Here is a 17,221-nt window from a genome sequence, read left to right on the forward strand (position 1 = left end):
CCTAGTCTCATTCATACGCAAAGTATGTGTTGTAGTGTTTTATCCCCCAAGGGCCCAGTCATACGAGTACGAGGGAAAGATACCCGGTGGGAGAAAGGGTATTTATTGTATTGGTATTTTCCCAGGGAGTGGAAATTCAACAACCTGAGTGGCGTTAATTGTCATTCCTTAACAAAATATTCTTCCAGTAATCGTTTTCGTCAATAGAATTGGCCAGAACAGATAAAGGGACGTAATTTCGCAAATAAATTTAATTAAATAGATTACCACCCTTGAATAGCCATCACAATAAAAAAAAACATAATACCTAGTTAATCAATTTACCAATAGTTAACATAACATTGCTGGTCTCGGGATTCCTCTTTAATCCCTGAATCTCTCTCTCCCCACCCACTTGGTTGTCGCAAGTTGGCTTCATTTCTTTCTACCTTCTTTACCCCCTTCCTGCCTTCCCTCTGTCCCCCTCTCCTTTTCTTCGATTACAAGCCAATATTTTGTACGCTGGTTGAATTCCACTGGTCATCGCGCCGCTTTCGCCAACGCCAGCTACCGCAGATTTCCACGTCTCGTGCCCGTCTACGTTTGGGCCTTTTTTTCTTCTCTTCTCTCTTTCTTTTTCTCCTACCGATCTGCTGGCCGGATTAATCTAGTTACTATATTCAGTTGATTTCTAAGCCTGCCTTGCATTCCTCCGACTATATCATCTACTGCATTATTCAGTTACAATGAACGTCAACAGGAAGTTCGATCGCTTCAAGCAATGGGCGGGGGAGAGAATGGGTGGGGAGGTTAAAACCAACCTCTCAGATGATTTTAAAGCCATGGAAACAGAAATGGGCGTACGGAACGAAGGTGAGTCCGAAATAAGCAGTGGTGATAGGATTTGGTTAATAGCTAAATGTTCGTCAAGGTCTTGATCGCCTTCATAAGTCTATGATTGCATACGTCAAGTCCGTCTCGAAGCGCAGCGAAGGCGATGATAAAGAGAAAACGTTACCCATTGGCCATTTGGGTACTAGCATGGTCAGCCATGGCGAGGATTTTGACGCACATTCGGAGTACGGTCGTTGCTTGACAAGTACGTTGTCTCTTCCGGTCTCTAATTTTGTTTTTCGGAGGAACCCATGGGTCTAACAGACTTCCCTTCCTATAATATAGTGTTCGGACGGACAGAAGAGCGTATTGCTCGCCTTCAGGAGTCGTATATCGCCGAGGCGAACTCGAGTTGGCTTGAATCCCTAGATCGATCCTTGGCGCAGATGAAGCAGTACCAGGTAAAATCACCTCACACACAATCTATCTCTACAATATATCTAATGGATTATACAGAACGCCCGTAGGAAACTTGATAGCCGACGATTGGCCTTTGATACCTCGCTTTCCAAGATGCAGAAGGCGAAAAAGGAGGATTTCCGTGCAGAGGAAGAACTCCGGACCCAGAAAGCCAAATACGAGGAGGCCAACGATGATGTACTCCGACGGATGCAAGACATCAAGGAAGAAGAAGTAGAGAGTATTGCTGATCTCGAGTCATTTTTGGAAGCCCAACTAAATTACCACGAAAGGTGCAGAGAGGTGCTTCTCCAACTCAAAAATGAATGGCCTACCGGGTGAGTAGCCGTCAACACAGAAATGTCTCGTACAATTATACTGACCCTAGGGTAGACAGTCTCAAGCGCAGGCTTTGAGCGGTCGTCGCCCTGGTCGAACTCGTGCTAGCACGGTCCATTCTTACCAAGAGCGCTACGAACCTCTGCATGAGGAAGTCAGTAACGGGGCAGATCTGCGCCCTATTATTCGGACAAGCAGGTCTCCATCTGATGTGGGGGAGCCGAGGGAAGTCTATGCCTCAGATCCTATGGCCCAGCGACCTTTTCTCAATAGAACTGCAACCTTCGAGGGTCCCGCGCAATTACGGCAAGAACAGGCGTACAGTTCAAGCCCTCGGCCATCTCGAGTAACAAGCGAGAATTTCATAACTGGCAGGAACAGCGTTCTGGCTCGGGTGACCGCCGATCGACACGAGGATGCCAGTCCGCGCTCTGGCGCTAGTCCCGACCGAATGTGTCAGGGACAGTCCGATTCTCCAGTATCCTCATATGGAAGTGTTACGAGAAGAAGCAGCTCGACGACGTTGAATGGGGCGGCAGTCCAGAAGAAAGGGCCCCCGCCACCCCCACCTTCGCGTGCAAAGAAGCCCCCGCCACCTCCTCCGATGAAAAAGCCCATGCTCGGTGCTGGCGAAGCATAGGGTCTACTTGGAATAAGCTATCATTGGGATCCATCAGAAGTTGTAGTGGACAAGTCTCAATGGGATGTTCTGGCTTGAGTTGTTCGTAAAGCCTTGGTGGTCATGGGTTACTGTTTACTTACCTGCATTAAGTGGCAGTAGATAGCCAATCTGCTATTGATGATAGTCAGTGGCATGTACTAGTATGCAACAGCATTTGTATTTATAATAGTGCAAGGATGATTTCATAAGCCCTTCTTTATTTACAGAGCAAGTTAGAAGTGGGCTATGTTTTCTGGTTAGTAATGTCCTATTTGTTATAATTATATTACCAGAGACAACTGCAGTAACCCATGCTAGATGGTAAGGGTAGGAATACCTGGCATATCATTTCGTCAACCCTTTGATAACTTGGTTACTACTGACAGCTTACAAATGCTTGGTTTCATTAGGTTGGTCGAAATCATGTCCTGCGGATGATGATCATCACGAACTGATCTTTAAACCTGGCTCATTAGCCCAACTACATACTCAGCAGTGGCAGTTGTCCAGAGGTATCCCAGCTGTTCATCAACATACCTGCTTGAAGCTCGAGGTTTTTTTTTCTACCCAACAAGATAGACATCCAGCCACTACCATGCGTTTCTCGTATACCTTCCAGACAAAATGATTGTGCATCTATAGTCTAGTTCTTATATCTACTGTTATAGGGCCACCCAAAGGGTAAACAAAGCTTCGTGATATCCTTTGCCAGGAGTCAGGGCCGCCACCAAATCAGCGCGGATCATGCCCTCGGTACTCAGTAAGAGAAACTAGATAGTATGAGATACAAGGACACCGGGCGGTCCTCTAACCCGTTAGCGTACTCTAGTACAGGTCCAGGTATAACAGACTTGAGTTGGTGTTGGGCAGGATGATTTGATCCATCACTTGGGTATTGATCATTAGGTAGTGGTCATTGGGATATGTTGATAGTTATAGCAATCGCCCCCCGTCATATATAAATTAGGTTGCAGTAGGTAGGATCCCATGTTTCGGCCAACTGTACCACAGGCTTTAGTAGATTTAAAGGGCCTAGATAAGAAAGCTATGATGATACACATAGAGCAGTCAAACGTTGGAGCACAGAATAGTCTAAGTAAGTGACAGTTTTCTTTGAGATATCCCTCTATAGCAAATCGACCAACTAGTGACCTAGTCCAAACAAAGAATAGCTGAAAGCTCGAACTGGTAATCAAACGGCGCCTTCCTATTTGTTCTCAAAACCCGAACACGGCCGGCGGTGAGCTGAGTCAGCAAAACATCACGTGTGGCGGCATGAAATCTTCTTCCAACGTCTCGCCGCCTACCTCTCCTCGTTACAGCAAAGGCTGAGCACAGCCAGTTTCCCCGACCAGCACGGAAAGTCGCGAAAGCCCCGTCCCCTCCATCTCCATTTCATCCATACAGGGTTACCACACGCTTTTTTTCAGCGCGACACCCCATTTGGGGTCTCCATCACCCCTTCAACATCGCGTTGAGCCTCCCCCCCTTCCCTTATTACTGATTCTTTCCGGTCGGTCGCCTACCGCCCCGTATCTTCCAACCCCAAAACATCACGAAAATTGTCGCCAAGGTCAGATACAGGCCGCTATCAGTCGCATCCATCGACACAAGGCGCCCGCTATTCCTCCACGCCAGTAAATTAGCGCGCTTCATCGCCCTATAGCCGCGAACTAGCATTCACTCCTACCACCCTCGTTTTCCACGTGTTACCCTGGCTACTTGGTCGCGGATTTTGTCGCATCCAGGTTAACCCCAACGTGTTTACCCTGCCTATGAACAGTGAAAACACGCGCTAAGTCATGGCTTCCCTCCAGTCAGCACCAAATATGGCGACTGGAAGTATGAGCTTGCCGCCCAATCTGACACAGCAACACATCCAAGAGGTTTTGCAGGTATGTTCTCGATTTTTCCAACCCGCGCCCTCGACTCTGACACCCGTCTTCTCCCTTTTATCTTATTGTTTATCAATTGTCTTTGGCAATTGCCCACTTAACAAAATTCCTCTGACAACTTGGACAGAAATTCAAGCAGATGCAAGAGCAAGGTGTCCGCCATGATGACCCTGAATTCCTTAAAGCCCAGCACCTTCTTTCGGCCGTTCATCGACAGCAATTTTTTCAGAAGCAAAGGCAAGTCGCGCAACAGCAGCTCCAGGCGCAACAACGTCAACAACAATTGAATGGCGCCGCTGCAGATTCTGCTACTACGAATGGTGTCAATGGTAAGCCCGTTGTTACATCCCCTCCTTTGTATGCTGGCCAGGATATCATCCTAACCTTGAAAACTGTCAAACCAGGGCGAACCAACTCTGTCTCTTCTGGCACTGGTGTCGTTCAAGATGGTCTTTCTACGCAGGCAGGTAGTCAGCAGCAAGCCCCAGTGCAAGCTATCTCACAAAAAGGAGCCCCTGTTGCTAGTGGTAGTTTCTCAGCGGAACAGCTTGCCACGCTCAGGAATCAGATTGTCGCTTTCAAGTTGCTATCGAAGAATCTCTCGATACCGACTCGTGTCCAGGAGCAACTGTTTGCTTCTAAGAAGCCGCAAACTCCCGCACCCTCTGATAATGTGACGGCAGCAGAAAACGTTTTGGAAAGCGTGTCTCAAAGCAAGACTGAGCAACCTGCTAGTACAGCAGAAACTTCACAACCTAAAGATTTTTACGAAACGTTTCACTCTCCTTATGATTCTGTTCCCCAAACCATCAGCTTCTCCGACCACGCTTCCCGCGCATACCGTATGCGCATCCCTGCCTTGATGCCACCAGGTATCGACCTGGAGCAGGTGCGAGAGGAAAGGGAACTGGTCCTGTATAATAAAATCAACGCACGGAAAGCGGAATTGGCAGAACTGCCTGCCAATATAGGCGTATGGGATACAAGCCGGAGTGACACCGCAACAGGCGATGACTCGTTGAAGTTGAAGGCACTCATTGAATACAAGATGCTCAATCTCCTTCCGAAGCAAAGGATATTCCGCAAGCAGATACAGAACGAGATGTTTCACTTTGATAATTTAGGAATGGCTGCGAACCGCTCCAACCATCGTCGTATGAAGAAGCAGTCATTGCGTGAGGCTAGAATTACCGAAAAGCTGGAGAAGCAACAGCGTGATGCTCGTGAGACTAGGGAGAAGAGGAAGCAATATGATCAGCTCCAAGCTATTCTAAATCATGGTGCTGAACTCCAGAATGCTGCAAACCTACAGCGCACTCGCATGCAGAAACTAGGCCGTATGATGCTTCAGCATCATCAGCATATGGAGCGTGAAGAGCAGAAGCGTGTTGAGCGTACTGCTAAGCAACGTCTCCAGGCTCTTAAGGCTAACGACGAGGAGACCTATTTGAAATTATTGGGACAGGCGAAGGATTCACGTATATCTCATTTGCTTAATCAAACCGACAACTTCCTTAAACAGCTTGCTGCTTCGGTTAGGGAGCAACAACGCAGCCTGGCCGAGCGATACGGCGAGGACGACCAGTTCTACGACGAAGAGGAAGAGGAAGAGGACATTGGGTCTGGAACTGACGATGAAACCGGCGGAAGGCGCAAGATTGATTACTATGCTGTCGCTCATAGAATTAAAGAAGCTGTTACCGAGCAGCCTACTATCCTTGTTGGCGGCACGCTCAAGGAGTATCAGATGAAGGGACTTCAATGGATGATCTCGCTTTATAACAACAACCTCAACGGTATCTTGGCAGACGAGATGGGTCTAGGAAAGACTATCCAGACTATCAGTTTGATCACCTACATTATTGAGAAGAAGAAGAACAACGGCCCGTTCCTCGTCATTGTTCCTCTCAGCACTCTCACCAACTGGAACTTGGAGTTTGAGAAATGGGCTCCCTCTGTTGCAAGGGTTGTCTATAAAGGACCTCCGAATGCGCGTAAGCAACAGCAACAACAGATTCGATGGGGCAATTTCCAGGTTCTGTTGACCACGTACGAGTACATTATCAAAGATCGGCCGATTTTGAGCAAGGTCAAGTGGAACCACATGATAGTTGATGAGGGTCATCGTATGAAAAACACGCAGTCGAAGCTGAGCAGTACCCTGTCCCAGTACTATACCAGTCGTTACCGTTTGATCTTGACTGGTACCCCTCTGCAAAACAATCTACCGGAATTGTGGGCACTCCTGAACTTCGTCTTGCCGAACATCTTCAAATCAGTGAAATCTTTCGATGAGTGGTTCAATACGCCATTTGCGAACACTGGAGGCCAGGACCGAATGGAGCTGTCTGAAGAAGAACAGTTGCTGGTTATCCGCCGCCTGCACAAGGTCCTCCGGCCCTTCTTGCTCAGACGTCTAAAGAAAGATGTCGAGAAAGATTTACCAGATAAGCAAGAAAGAGTCATCAAGTGCCGTTTCTCTGCGTTGCAGGCCAAACTGTATAGGCAGCTTGTCACGCATAACAAGATGGCTGTGAGCGACGGAAAGGGAGGCAAGACTGGCATGCGCGGCTTGAGCAACATGCTGATGCAGTTGAGGAAACTTTGCAACCACCCTTTTGTCTTCGAGCCTGTAGAGGATCAGATGAACCCCAGCCGGGGAACCAATGATCTACTCTGGCGCACATCAGGTAAATTCGAACTGTTAGACAGAATTTTGCCTAAATTCCGGGCCACTGGCCACCGCGTTTTGATGTTCTTCCAGATGACCCAGATCATGAACATCATGGAGGATTTTTTACGGCTTCGTGGCATGAAGTACCTCCGTCTCGACGGTTCCACTAAGTCTGACGATCGATCCGATCTCTTGAAACTCTTCAATGCTGAAAATTCGGAGTACTTTTGCTTCTTGCTCTCCACACGTGCGGGTGGTCTCGGTCTTAACCTTCAGTCTGCAGACACTGTCATCATCTTCGATTCTGACTGGAATCCTCATCAAGATTTGCAAGCTCAAGACCGTGCACATCGTATCGGTCAGAAGAATGAAGTGCGTATTCTTCGCCTGATCAGCTCTAATTCCGTTGAAGAGAAGATCCTTGAACGCGCACAGTTCAAGCTTGACATGGATGGCAAGGTTATCCAGGCAGGAAAGTTCGATAACAAGTCCACCAACGAAGAAAGAGAAGCCTTGTTGCGGACACTCCTCGAAACCGCCGAGGCCGCCGATCAGATTAATGATCAGGAGGAGATGGACGATGATGACTTGAATGATATCATGGCGCGGTCTGATGAAGAACTGCTTGTATTCCAGCGCCTCGACAAAGAGCGACCACAAAGGGATCCCTACGGGCCTGGTCACCCGCTGCCACGCTTGATGGGAGAGGATGAACTTCCAGACATCTACGTTTCTGAGGAGAATCCCGTTACGGAAGAAGTGGAGGTTGAGATGGCTGGTCGCGGTGCACGTGAGCGTAAAGTTACCAGGTATGATGATGGCCTCACAGAGGAGCAGTGGCTTATGGCCGTGGATGCCGACGACGATACGATCGAAGACGCTATCGCCCGAAAGGAGGCAAGAGTTGAGCGTCGCCGTGTTAACAAAGAACGACGTAGCCGGAAAGGGGGTGGGGATTCATCGCCGGAGCCGTCTCGTGAAAGCTCTGAAACACCTCAGCCTAAGAAACGGGGTCGCAGAGGCCCTGCACCAAAGCGCAAAGCAGAAGAGCTTGTGGAAGAGACTCCTCAGCCGAAACGTAAGAGGGGTAGACAAGCCAAGCCTGTGGAGACCTTGAGCCCCGAGGACCGTGTTACATTGCAACGCATACTTAACAACGTTTACCAGGCGTTGATGGACATGGAGCAGGAGCTACCGGCAGATTCTTCTGATAGTGAAGATGGACCAGTCAGCCGGTCTATTATCGAGCCGTTCATGAAACCACCCCCGAAGTCGCAATATCCCGACTACTACATGATCATTCAGAACCCAATTGCGATGGAAATGATCCGAAAGAAGATCAACCGTGATGAATACCAGAATCTGAAGGATTTCCGGAATGATATTCATCTCCTCTGCCAAAATGCTCGGACTTACAACGAAGACGGTAGCATTCTGTTCCAAGATGCCAATGACATTGAGGTAGGTCAACGCGTCAGTGGATTATGCGAGTCGACAATTACTGACAATGAGTAGAGCAAATGCCTTAGTGAGTTGAAGAAAGAGACCGAGGGCTACCCACAATTTGCCAACTATGATGGCCTGGGAGCATCTGCTGGTAGTAATCAGATCGTCGCGGCTACTTCCGGTGCTGAGACTCCCAGTGCTGCTGCCACGCCAAGCCAACCGAAGCTGAAGCTCACATTCAATAGTGGTAGCCGGGACAGTACAGGAGCCGCGAACGGAACCCCACAGACTGGGACGACGGAAGAGTGATCTCTGGATAGCTCTTCATCGAGGCGGCGTGACATGCTTGAATCCCTATTCGTTACGTGGGTGGAGCTTTATCTCCACAATGCACTTTACTGTTTTGATCTTTTTGTTGACATGTACCCATCCGGCTTTGGACGGCGTTCTGTGACTTCGGTGATGGATGATGGTTGATGGCGCATGCTCTGCTCTATTGAAGATACTGATTTCATTGACGGGTTTTCTTTTCCGATTTCCTTTTTTTCCCCATCATTTCTTACGTTCAAACCCAAACATTTCTCATGTGTTTTCAGTGGTTGATAAACTGATCAGATACAGATTTTGTCTCTTCTCCCATCCTTTGTTGTCCATTACATTTACCCTTTGTGCCAGGACGGTTTCCCCTTCCCTGGACTAGAGAGAGTTGATTTCCCCTTTTGTCTCAGATGATGAGATTGGTTGTAATTGGAATTTTTTCTCTTTTCATTTTGTGTTTCTACCCTACCAAAGATCGTGGTAGTCGTACATCTACGTATAATTGTACTCTTGGCCGTTGAATGTACCGTACCGAGGAGATAAGAAAGCAGGAATGTAAAATCGATTCAATCCTAATACATTATACAGCGAACATTATCTGGACGGGGCCCGTTATTGGGCAACCCTAGTGGCACAGCCATGCATTAGCTCGTCTAAAAACAGCTACGCCCGACTTCCAACTCCCGGCCACGTATAACTTTGAATCACCGGCGTTCGGTTCTAAACCACTGTCGTTTCGGGTCAATGACAATGCATAGAAAAACAAAAGCTCCCAGGTCAAAGACAGGGTGCAAAACTTGCAAGTTGGTTTCCCGTCTCAAGCAAATGAAGTACTGTACGTGACTATCATGGAACTTCGCCGCTGACAACGCCCCAGGATACGGCATGTCAAGTGTGGTGAAGAAAAACCGGAGTGTCACCTGTGTAAGAACTCGGGGCGGAAATGTGATGGTTATGAACCTTGCCCTCAGCAGCAGCTACAGAAGAAAATAACACATTCTCAATCGCTCCCTGCCTGGACGATGGTCAGCTTCGACCGTCGCCTTATTCTCCGTCCCGGAACAAGAGAAGAGCGACAGTATATCGAGTTGTTCTGCTCGCAGACATCACGGGCACTGTCTGGTTACTTTAGTTCACAGCTGTGGAACTATCAATTGCCGCAGCTCAGTCAATCGGAACCGACTGTTAGACATGCCATCGTTGCACTCAGCGCCGCCCATGAGCGAAGTTTCTTGAATCCTTCGGCGGAAACCTCGAGAATTACGGAGCAATTTATCCTCCAGCAGTATAACAAGTCCATTCAATACCTGATGGAACATCTCTCCGCGCCAAAGTCTCAGTCGATTGATTTATTGCTGGTTACATGCTGTCTATTTGTATGTCTAGAGATTGTGAGAGGAAACAACAAGCAGGCATCGAGCCATTTGTCAGCAGGGGCGAGTATTCTCTATAGACGCGGACATTTTGCTAACACGACTGCTCAATCTATGGATATTGATAAGGAGCTATCTCACTTGTTCTTTCGATTGAATATGCAACTATCCCTCTTTGGGCGCCCACTGGTCCCTACCGCCCTTGGCCATAAAGGCACACTGCCCGCTCCACTAGAAGGAGCCGTCTCATTTTCCAACGTTGAAGAAGCCAGGCATCATCTGGACAGACTTATGAACAAGGCGCTGCAATTCATACGTATAAGCGTTCGGAGCTCGACACCAGGCGATCCTATATGGCAGCAACAGAAACAGAGACAGCAGGATATCAAGGGAGAGCTTGATGCTTGGTCAATGGCACTTGACAAGATGATAGCAAGGAAGGGGAACGCCAAAACGTTGGATAAGCGCGGACCCCTTGCACTCCGAATCCACCATCGCGTCTCTGCAATATGGCTGCAAGCCTGTTTCGCGAGGGATCAAATGATGTTTGACAACTTCAGTGCAGACTTTGAAGCAATTGTCAGTCTTTCAGAGGAAGTGGTGCGCCTGGGCCCCGATGGTGAGAAACAGTCTCACGCGAATAGGTTTACCCTTGAATCGGGAATCACTGCCCCGCTGTGGTTCACCGCTCTGAAATGTCGCGATCCCATACTTAGACGGAAAGCTATTCAGACTTTATCAGACTTTCATATAAGGGAGGGTATGTGGGATATGGGGCTCTTTGTCAAGGTAGCTGAATTGGTCGTGGAGTCAGAGGAGTCTGAGCTATCCTTCCTACCCGTTGAGAAAAGAGTACCCGAAGACCGTCAACGCATCTATGACCCGATATTACCTGAGGAAATTGTGGCCAGCCCGTGTCAGGTCGTACTACTGTCGAAACCCGATGGAGCGGATGGGGATTGGCACACTCAGACTACATACGTGAGTTGGAAGACATGAAATGGGCAAGTACGTTCCTAGCCGCACGAGACCAAACTACTTAGCGTTATACACTGAGTATTATCTACTTCCGGACCATCACACCCAAGACGAATTAAGCACATTTGGATGGCAAAGTGACAGCATGAGAAGCGACAAGAGCATCCACACTGCTAATAAAAAGATCAGGGCTGCTATCAACCTTTCCAGAAATATGAACGGAACATCAAGCCAGAAGAACCTTTGATAACTATTCTTTATGAACCCTACCAGCGAAGATACGCCTTCTAACATCTCGCATCCTCTGGTGATACTTTAGCCCCTGTTCCTTGAAATAGATCGTTCTGGGAGGAGCTGGACATAAAGGACTACCTGGGATACTTGTTGACCTCTCGATGAAAAGGAAGCTGTCCTAATCTGGTCGTAAATCCCCATCTTTTGGTTCGCAACAATGTATCGTTTACCCTTTGTTTTGCTTTCGGCATTTCTTCTCATCAATGCTGCTGCACAAGCCGCGGGTGTCTGCCCTCTCTTAGGGCCAGTATACCCGGCCCCTAAACAATTCTCTAATAATACAACATTCGATGCAGCCGCGCAGAAAATATCTAATAAACTGGACGAGGCTATTCGATCTGCATTCGGGTCCCAGAATCCGGTTTTTGACGCCAATGCGACCTCGTTGGCTTTGCAAATATTCTCTGTGGAAGACTCGACCCCATTGCTTCAATACTACTATACCTCGACGCTAACGCAAACAGCTACGACCGGTGTACGGGTAGTCGATGAGAACACCGTCTTCCGCATCGGCAGTGTCACTAAACTGCTGACTGTATTTCTTTTCCTGATAGAGAAGGGCAATGTGCTCTTTCACGAGCCTGTGATAAAGTATGTCCCTGAACTGCGAGAAGCAGCAGATGATCTCCGGCGTAATGGAATAGAGAAGGAAGTCCGTATAGACTACGTGTGCTGGGAGGAAGTGACAATTGGAGAATTGGCAAGTCAGCTGTCTGGAATCTCTAGGCAGTGTAAGTGAAAGCCAACATCGTGAATTGCCTTGTCTCCGCTCGGTTAACAATGGCTTTATAGATGCCCTTGGCGATCTCTCCCTTGGGACGTCTAAGCTTGTTTCTGTTGGGTTTTCTCAGCTACCAGAAGCGGATATTCCACCATGTGGTCCACCATTGTCTCCATGCGATAGAACACGTACGTATATGGACAATCTTTGCTCCTGTCAGATTTGATTGATCGCTTATATTCCAACATATAGAATTCTTTCACGGGTTGCTGAGAAGGCACCCTGTTGTTCCGTCTGCATCAACTCCTATTTACTCGAATGCGGCCTTTCAGATCCTTGCCTATGCCCTAGAGGAAATGATAGGCAAAAGCTTCCCAGAACTTCTTCAAAGAGATCTTATAGATGCTCTTGGCTTGACGCGGTCGAGCACCGGCAAGCCCGCTGACGAGTATGGTATCATCCCTTTTAACGCAACCACGAGTCTTTGGAGTTTAGATATAAGAGAAGAAATCCCGTAAGAGCTCAGAGGCCGCCAAGATTAGCGAAGACACTCTCAAGCTAACCGCCTGCAAGTGCCGGGGGTATCTATTCCTCTTTAAAGGATATGAGCACCGTAGGCCGCGCGATCCTAAACAGCACCCTCCTCCCTCTGTCCCTGACGAGACAATGGCTAAAACCTGCTTCTCATACTTCATATCTAAGCTACTCCGTTGGTGCTCCTTGGGAGATCTACTCGTTTACAGAGCCCCGCATGATTGATCTCTACACTAAAGCCGGGCAGATAGGCCTGTACTCGTCTATGCTCGCCGTATCTCCAGATCATGATGTGGGATTCGCTATCCTCGCCGCCGGCCCAGGCGCGGCGGAAGTCACTACGATGGTTTCTGACATCATCGCAACGACTACTGTTCCTGCTCTTGAACAGGTAGCCAAAGAAGAGGCACATAAGCGGTTCAGTGGGACGTACTCCCTCACGAATGGGTCGGATTTCTCGGTTACTATAACCGTAGATGGCGGCCCTGGTTTAAAAGTCATGCAGTGGATCAACAAGTCACACAATATGTCTGAGGCGATCAAGGCAGCTTATGGACTGACGGAGTCGACCGATGTCAGCATTCGTTTGTATCCAACAGGACTACAGACTTCAAAAAAGATTTCCTTCCGTTCAGTCATTCCGAGTCTCATACAGGGGTCATCGCAAGGAATTGGTCCATTTACTCGGTCGTGTAGAACTTGGATGGCCGTGGACGGGATGGTTTACGGGAGTGTGGGCGTGGACGAATTCGTCTTTGAAATTGATCATAGAGGGAGAGCGACTGCCGTGTCTCCGCGGGCGATGCGGGTGTCCCTTCCTCGACTTTTGAGTGAAAGCTCGATGAAGGGGAATTAACTTTTCTCTAAGTAATGTATACACTCTTGACCTGTTTTATTCTGTGTCAGGGTGACGAATACGGTTGTGTTCTGAACCTACTTTGAAGAATACTATATGTTCTAGCAATGGATACCGGGTAATACAGAATACCTGGAATATTCTATTGGCTCTTGCTTAGGGCTTTCCATACTAGCTTTCCCTTAACTATTACGAAGGCAACAGCCCTGAGGCTGTATTAGTCATCGTAAAATCCAAATGCGTGACAAGACAATAGATAATAGGGGCATACTGGTAGGTATGGTGTATGCGTGAGGAATTCACATTTTTTGAAGAAACCCTAAGATGCAGGTGCTGATGCACTATTCAGGGGATAACAATTACCCCCACCAACCCAAAAAACAAGTAATAGAAATGATAAGGAAAGAGAAGAAAACGTCCTGGATTAGCCAAGTCTTTGTACGTCACTCGCGTATCGCCCGACGCTATGGACAATCACGTGACACACCGCACCGTCGTCATGGCGGTCCTTGCGCTCCGTAACCGCCAGATCGTCCTTTCGAAGTCTCACTTCCTCAGCTAGATAACGAACCGTCTCCTCTCTTCTTTCAACCTTCCGTTAGTCTTCATCCCAACCCGAGAGTTAGCCTCAAAAAGAAAGTCGACGACCAACTCGTTCAAATCCATCAAAAAAATGGCTACCTTCCAGGACCGTGCTCAGCACGCTATTGCTCAGCTTGACAAGGAGGTGAGTCCATGTTTGTGCTCGTTAATCTTCCTATGAGAAAGTGTGTTGGCATTGGTTCCTTGTGTTAATGGGACGGTGATGCTGGTTTCCCTATCTTGACTTTTGGATAGCTCTTCGGTTGAAATTGACCTGGCGGGAACTGACGGGAATTGATCTATACTTTCGATGTTTCTTTATTTTTTTTTTCTTTGTAGTCGGATCGAGGAAAGCTAACCAAAACATTGTGTGTTTTTCCTTCACAGCTCTCCAAGTACCCTGTCCTCAACAATCTTGAGCGCCAGACCTCCGTTCCCAAGGTCTACGTGATCTTGGGCCTCGTCGGTGTTTACACCTTCCTGGTCTTCTTTAACATCGCCGGCGAATTCTTGGTTAACCTGGCTGGTTTCATCATCCCTGGCTACTACTCTCTCAACGCATTGTTCACCGCTGGGAAGGCCGATGACACACAGGTGAGCCCCTTTTCATATCTAATTTAGAATGTTGATCCGATATGCTGACCTTTTCGTGATTGCTCTAGTGGTTGACGGTACGTTCCTGTGATTGTGCCTTTTTCCCCTCAGATCTATACCGATATGCTCTTTTGGCTGTGACCGAGCACGTGACGATTTTCCATCTATGAATGTGACTGATTGACATGTGAATCCGACAGTACTGGGTTGTTTATGCCTTCTTCACCGTTATTGAGAGTGCTGTCTATGCTCCTTACTGGTTCCGTAAGTGATTACTGTCTTCTAATTTTCTGGTTACGGTGGACTTAAAGTTGTCGAAGACATTATACTGATCTTGATTTAACTAGCCTTCTACTACATCTTCAAATTCGGCCTTGTTCTTTGGATGGCTCTTCCCCAGACCAAGTATGTCTTCATTTTCCCTCTTCAATTGCCGACAGGGCGCGAAGCAATCATGAACCTGCTGACCCAATTCTCCAGCGGTGCCCAAGTCGTCTTCCACTCTTTCCTCCAGCCTGTCTTTGCTCGCTTCTTCGCTGGTGGATCCACCTCGGCCAACCTCCGCGCCCAGGCTGATGCTGCTACCAAGGCCCAGTAAGGAACTGTGGGAGATGATATGGCATCCGTGATGTGTTCTACGGTGCCATGAATCCGGTCGGTCTCGGTGTTTTGGTAACTGAAAATAACGAAACCAGTGATAATTTGTTGACGAGGAGAAAAGTGTCAGGTGAGAGGGCACTTGGAGCCGAGTCGGATGATTTAGGGTCGTTCTAGCTGTCTTGGTACTTTGTCATGATTAGTAGAATTGCTTGTTTTGTTTGCGTAGTGGATGAGATGCGGGAAACCACGCCTTCGTTCCACAAACGCGGGTATAGTTGTATTTGCTGTGATGATGCTACACTTAAATTGAAGCACCTTCAATCTGTTTCAATTCCGGACTCCTTTCCGTGAGGTGTGTTCGTATAGTGTATTTGCAAAGCCTCTAAATCGTGAGGCAGTACGGCCGACATGAACCAGGATACTTGGAATAATGAACACAAGTAACGGGAAACATCCGCAGTCAACGAATGAATCGCGTGTATCGTATAAAAAGGAAGGTAAACGTAGTCTAGCACAGCGGATCTGCAGAAGCAATATAATCTCACATCAGTAGAGTCCAAACCGATTCTGCCAGCTATCGGACCGGGGGTTCAGGACAATCTTGTAAGGAAAAGGATTGGAATCACTGGTCGTGATAGGTGGGATATGATCCTTTTCCCGATTGACCACAGCGAGGATCTTTAGTGCTGCTTTCTGGAGCATATTCTCCATCGCCTTGCGCACCTTGGCACGCTCTGATGGGTGGTCAGCATTAACTCGCATTGGCACAAAAGGCGGTCGTATGCATGTATGCGCCCCCAATGACAAAGTGGCAAAACCATACCTGATTCTGTCCGCGGAGTGGCGATCGTCACATCCAGATTCCACACCTCCCAGCATACTTCTTCCTCGCCTTTCCCTGCCAGTCCACCGAACCAGATACCCGAGCGCCTGCGTTTCTTCTCATAGAACTCTACTGCGATCCGACCGCGTACCCCGCCGCCACCTCCTTCATGGGTGCTAGCAGTCGTTGAGTGTTGGCGGACTAGGGCGCTGATACGCGATTCAATCAGGGTTTCAAGGTCTTCATCGTTTATGGCGGGAAGAGTAAAGTCAAGAACGTCAAAAGTGGTCGGTCGGATAGAGGGAAAGTACCGGTGAAAGAAGATCAGGTTGAGAACACCTGGGGAGGGGGGTAAAGTGCGTCAGACACATGTAACAGCAAAGTAGTTTACACAACGAAGGTTGAGACTTCGAGACACATACCTTTCAAAATATCCCTAACGGTGGTGGTGTCCGCGAAGATCTCCAGGAAGTACTCCGGAGGGGTTTTGCGGGGCTCCATATCGTAGCCGGGTTCGTGTTGGGGATGCGAGAGATGGATCCAAAACGAACAGTGGGGAACTCCGATCTTCTTTTGTTTCTCTGTACGGTAAAGGGTATCTGATGTCGACCCGTCTACCACAGCAAGCTAGTCCGTATAGCGTAGCGATGTCGCGGTTTGCTGTAGTGATTGAGCAGTTGAGGGGGGTGAGGGAGGTGACAATGTCCGATATTGACGATGTAAAGCTGCGACTAGAGGACTTGTCTAGACTATCATGGGCTGTAGGTATATGTATTGAATTGTAATGTTCACGGGGAACGCATGATTCTCTAGGGATAATTCATGTCCCACGTCAAAGGAGGATACAAGCATGTAGACAAAAACAGAGGTGGAAGAGAAAATGAGGGAATGGGTCAGGACTCAGACGGTGGAGGAGTTGCCCCTCGCCGATAGTAACGGCAAAGATAATGGTACCTTGGAAGTACCTGATCAATCAGTACTTTACTGTATCTCCGTACCAAGACGTGGTATCTGGGCAACATTCCCTTCCCCCTCAAGGGAAAAAAGAGAGAGAAAGAGGAACGAGAAAGTCATATATAAACCCTTCAAATAATAATCTTAAGAAAAGTAAAACCCACCAAGAAATTTTAAAAATTCAAAGAAATTTAAAAAGAAAAGTAATTGAAATAAAACAAGGAGTATACATACCCATACTGTTTAAATACAAGTCGTAGCACCCCATGATTTCACGTTATCGAACTTTTAGCCGAGGCCGCTCCAG

The 17,221-nt window shown here is 48.0% G+C and overlaps 6 protein-coding genes across 6 annotated transcripts; 5 read left to right on the top strand and 1 right to left on the bottom strand.

Annotated features, from left to right (window-relative positions):
* Positions 1–295: 295 nt before the first annotated feature.
* BDW43DRAFT_280411 (BAR domain protein) lies at positions 296–2,597 on the top strand. Its single transcript, XM_032042411.1, has 5 exons — positions 296–852; positions 911–1,078; positions 1,159–1,274; positions 1,330–1,610; positions 1,666–2,597. The coding sequence occupies exons 1-5, from the start codon at positions 726–728 to the stop codon at positions 2,249–2,251; spliced, it is 1,278 nt and encodes a 425-aa protein (XP_031898939.1). The 5' UTR covers positions 296–725; the 3' UTR covers positions 2,252–2,597.
* Positions 2,598–3,925: 1,328 nt separating this feature from the next.
* Positions 3,926–9,221, top strand: BDW43DRAFT_125508 (putative RSC complex subunit (Sth1)). The gene is made up of 4 exons (XM_032038120.1): positions 3,926–4,167; positions 4,295–7,288; positions 7,421–8,302; positions 8,357–9,221. Exons 1-4 carry the CDS (start codon positions 4,075–4,077, stop codon positions 8,594–8,596), a joined length of 4,209 nt encoding a protein of 1,402 aa, XP_031898940.1. The 5' UTR covers positions 3,926–4,074; the 3' UTR covers positions 8,597–9,221.
* Position 9,222: 1 nt separating this feature from the next.
* On the top strand, positions 9,223–11,192 carry BDW43DRAFT_125241 (uncharacterized protein). Its single transcript, XM_032038118.1, has 2 exons — positions 9,223–9,408; positions 9,483–11,192. The coding sequence occupies exons 1-2, from the start codon at positions 9,350–9,352 to the stop codon at positions 10,975–10,977; spliced, it is 1,554 nt and encodes a 517-aa protein (XP_031898941.1). The 5' UTR covers positions 9,223–9,349; the 3' UTR covers positions 10,978–11,192.
* A 215-nt stretch (positions 11,193–11,407) lies between these two features.
* Positions 11,408–13,361, top strand: BDW43DRAFT_312426 (serine hydrolase domain-containing protein; the record flags this gene model as incomplete). Its single annotated transcript, XM_032047370.1, has 4 exons — positions 11,408–11,981; positions 12,043–12,159; positions 12,224–12,485; positions 12,545–13,361. 4 exons carry the CDS (start codon positions 11,408–11,410, stop codon positions 13,359–13,361), a joined length of 1,770 nt encoding a protein of 589 aa, XP_031898942.1.
* A 673-nt stretch (positions 13,362–14,034) lies between these two features.
* On the top strand, positions 14,035–15,135 carry yop1 (putative membrane biogenesis protein (Yop1); the record flags this gene model as incomplete). Its single annotated transcript, XM_032045012.1, has 5 exons — positions 14,035–14,088; positions 14,331–14,537; positions 14,738–14,801; positions 14,885–14,942; positions 15,018–15,135. 5 exons carry the CDS (start codon positions 14,035–14,037, stop codon positions 15,133–15,135), a joined length of 501 nt encoding a protein of 166 aa, XP_031898943.1.
* Positions 15,136–15,585: 450 nt separating this feature from the next.
* Positions 15,586–16,650, bottom strand: BDW43DRAFT_125384 (autophagy-related protein 101). The gene is made up of 3 exons (XM_032038119.1): positions 16,383–16,650; positions 15,961–16,299; positions 15,586–15,871 (listed from the first exon to the last, which is right to left on the bottom strand). The coding sequence occupies exons 1-3, from the start codon at positions 16,459–16,461 to the stop codon at positions 15,684–15,686; spliced, it is 606 nt and encodes a 201-aa protein (XP_031898944.1). The 5' UTR covers positions 16,462–16,650; the 3' UTR covers positions 15,586–15,683.
* Positions 16,651–17,221: the final 571 nt, after the last annotated feature.

The sequence above is a fragment of the Aspergillus alliaceus genome, assembly GCF_009176365.1.
Source record: "Aspergillus alliaceus strain CBS 536.65 unplaced genomic scaffold BDW43scaffold_30, whole genome shotgun sequence".
Lineage (NCBI taxonomy): Eukaryota > Fungi > Ascomycota > Eurotiomycetes > Eurotiales > Aspergillaceae > Aspergillus > Aspergillus alliaceus.

Coding starts and splice junctions, on each gene's coding strand:
- BDW43DRAFT_125384 (XM_032038119.1), bottom strand. CDS start 16,461: ATGGAGCCCCGCAAAACCCCTCCGGAGTACTTCCTGGAGATCTTCGCG. Junction 16,300..16,382: donor CGTTAGGGATATTTTGAAAG/GTATGTGTCTCG, acceptor CCCCCTCCCCAG/GTGTTCTCAACCTGATCTTC. Junction 15,872..15,960: donor CACTCCGCGGACAGAATCAG/GTATGGTTTTGC, acceptor ACCACCCATCAG/AGCGTGCCAAGGTGCGCAAG.
- BDW43DRAFT_280411 (XM_032042411.1), top strand. CDS start 726: ATGAACGTCAACAGGAAGTTCGATCGCTTCAAGCAATGGGCGGGGGAG. Junction 853..910: donor AATGGGCGTACGGAACGAAG/GTGAGTCCGAAA, acceptor ATGTTCGTCAAG/GTCTTGATCGCCTTCATAAG. Junction 1,079..1,158: donor GTACGGTCGTTGCTTGACAA/GTACGTTGTCTC, acceptor CCTATAATATAG/TGTTCGGACGGACAGAAGAG.
- BDW43DRAFT_125241 (XM_032038118.1), top strand. CDS start 9,350: ATGACAATGCATAGAAAAACAAAAGCTCCCAGGTCAAAGACAGGGTGC. Junction 9,409..9,482: donor ACAGGGTGCAAAACTTGCAA/GTTGGTTTCCCG, acceptor ACAACGCCCCAG/GATACGGCATGTCAAGTGTG.
- BDW43DRAFT_125508 (XM_032038120.1), top strand. CDS start 4,075: ATGGCTTCCCTCCAGTCAGCACCAAATATGGCGACTGGAAGTATGAGC. Junction 4,168..4,294: donor ACATCCAAGAGGTTTTGCAG/GTATGTTCTCGA, acceptor CAACTTGGACAG/AAATTCAAGCAGATGCAAGA. Junction 8,303..8,356: donor AAGATGCCAATGACATTGAG/GTAGGTCAACGC, acceptor GACAATGAGTAG/AGCAAATGCCTTAGTGAGTT.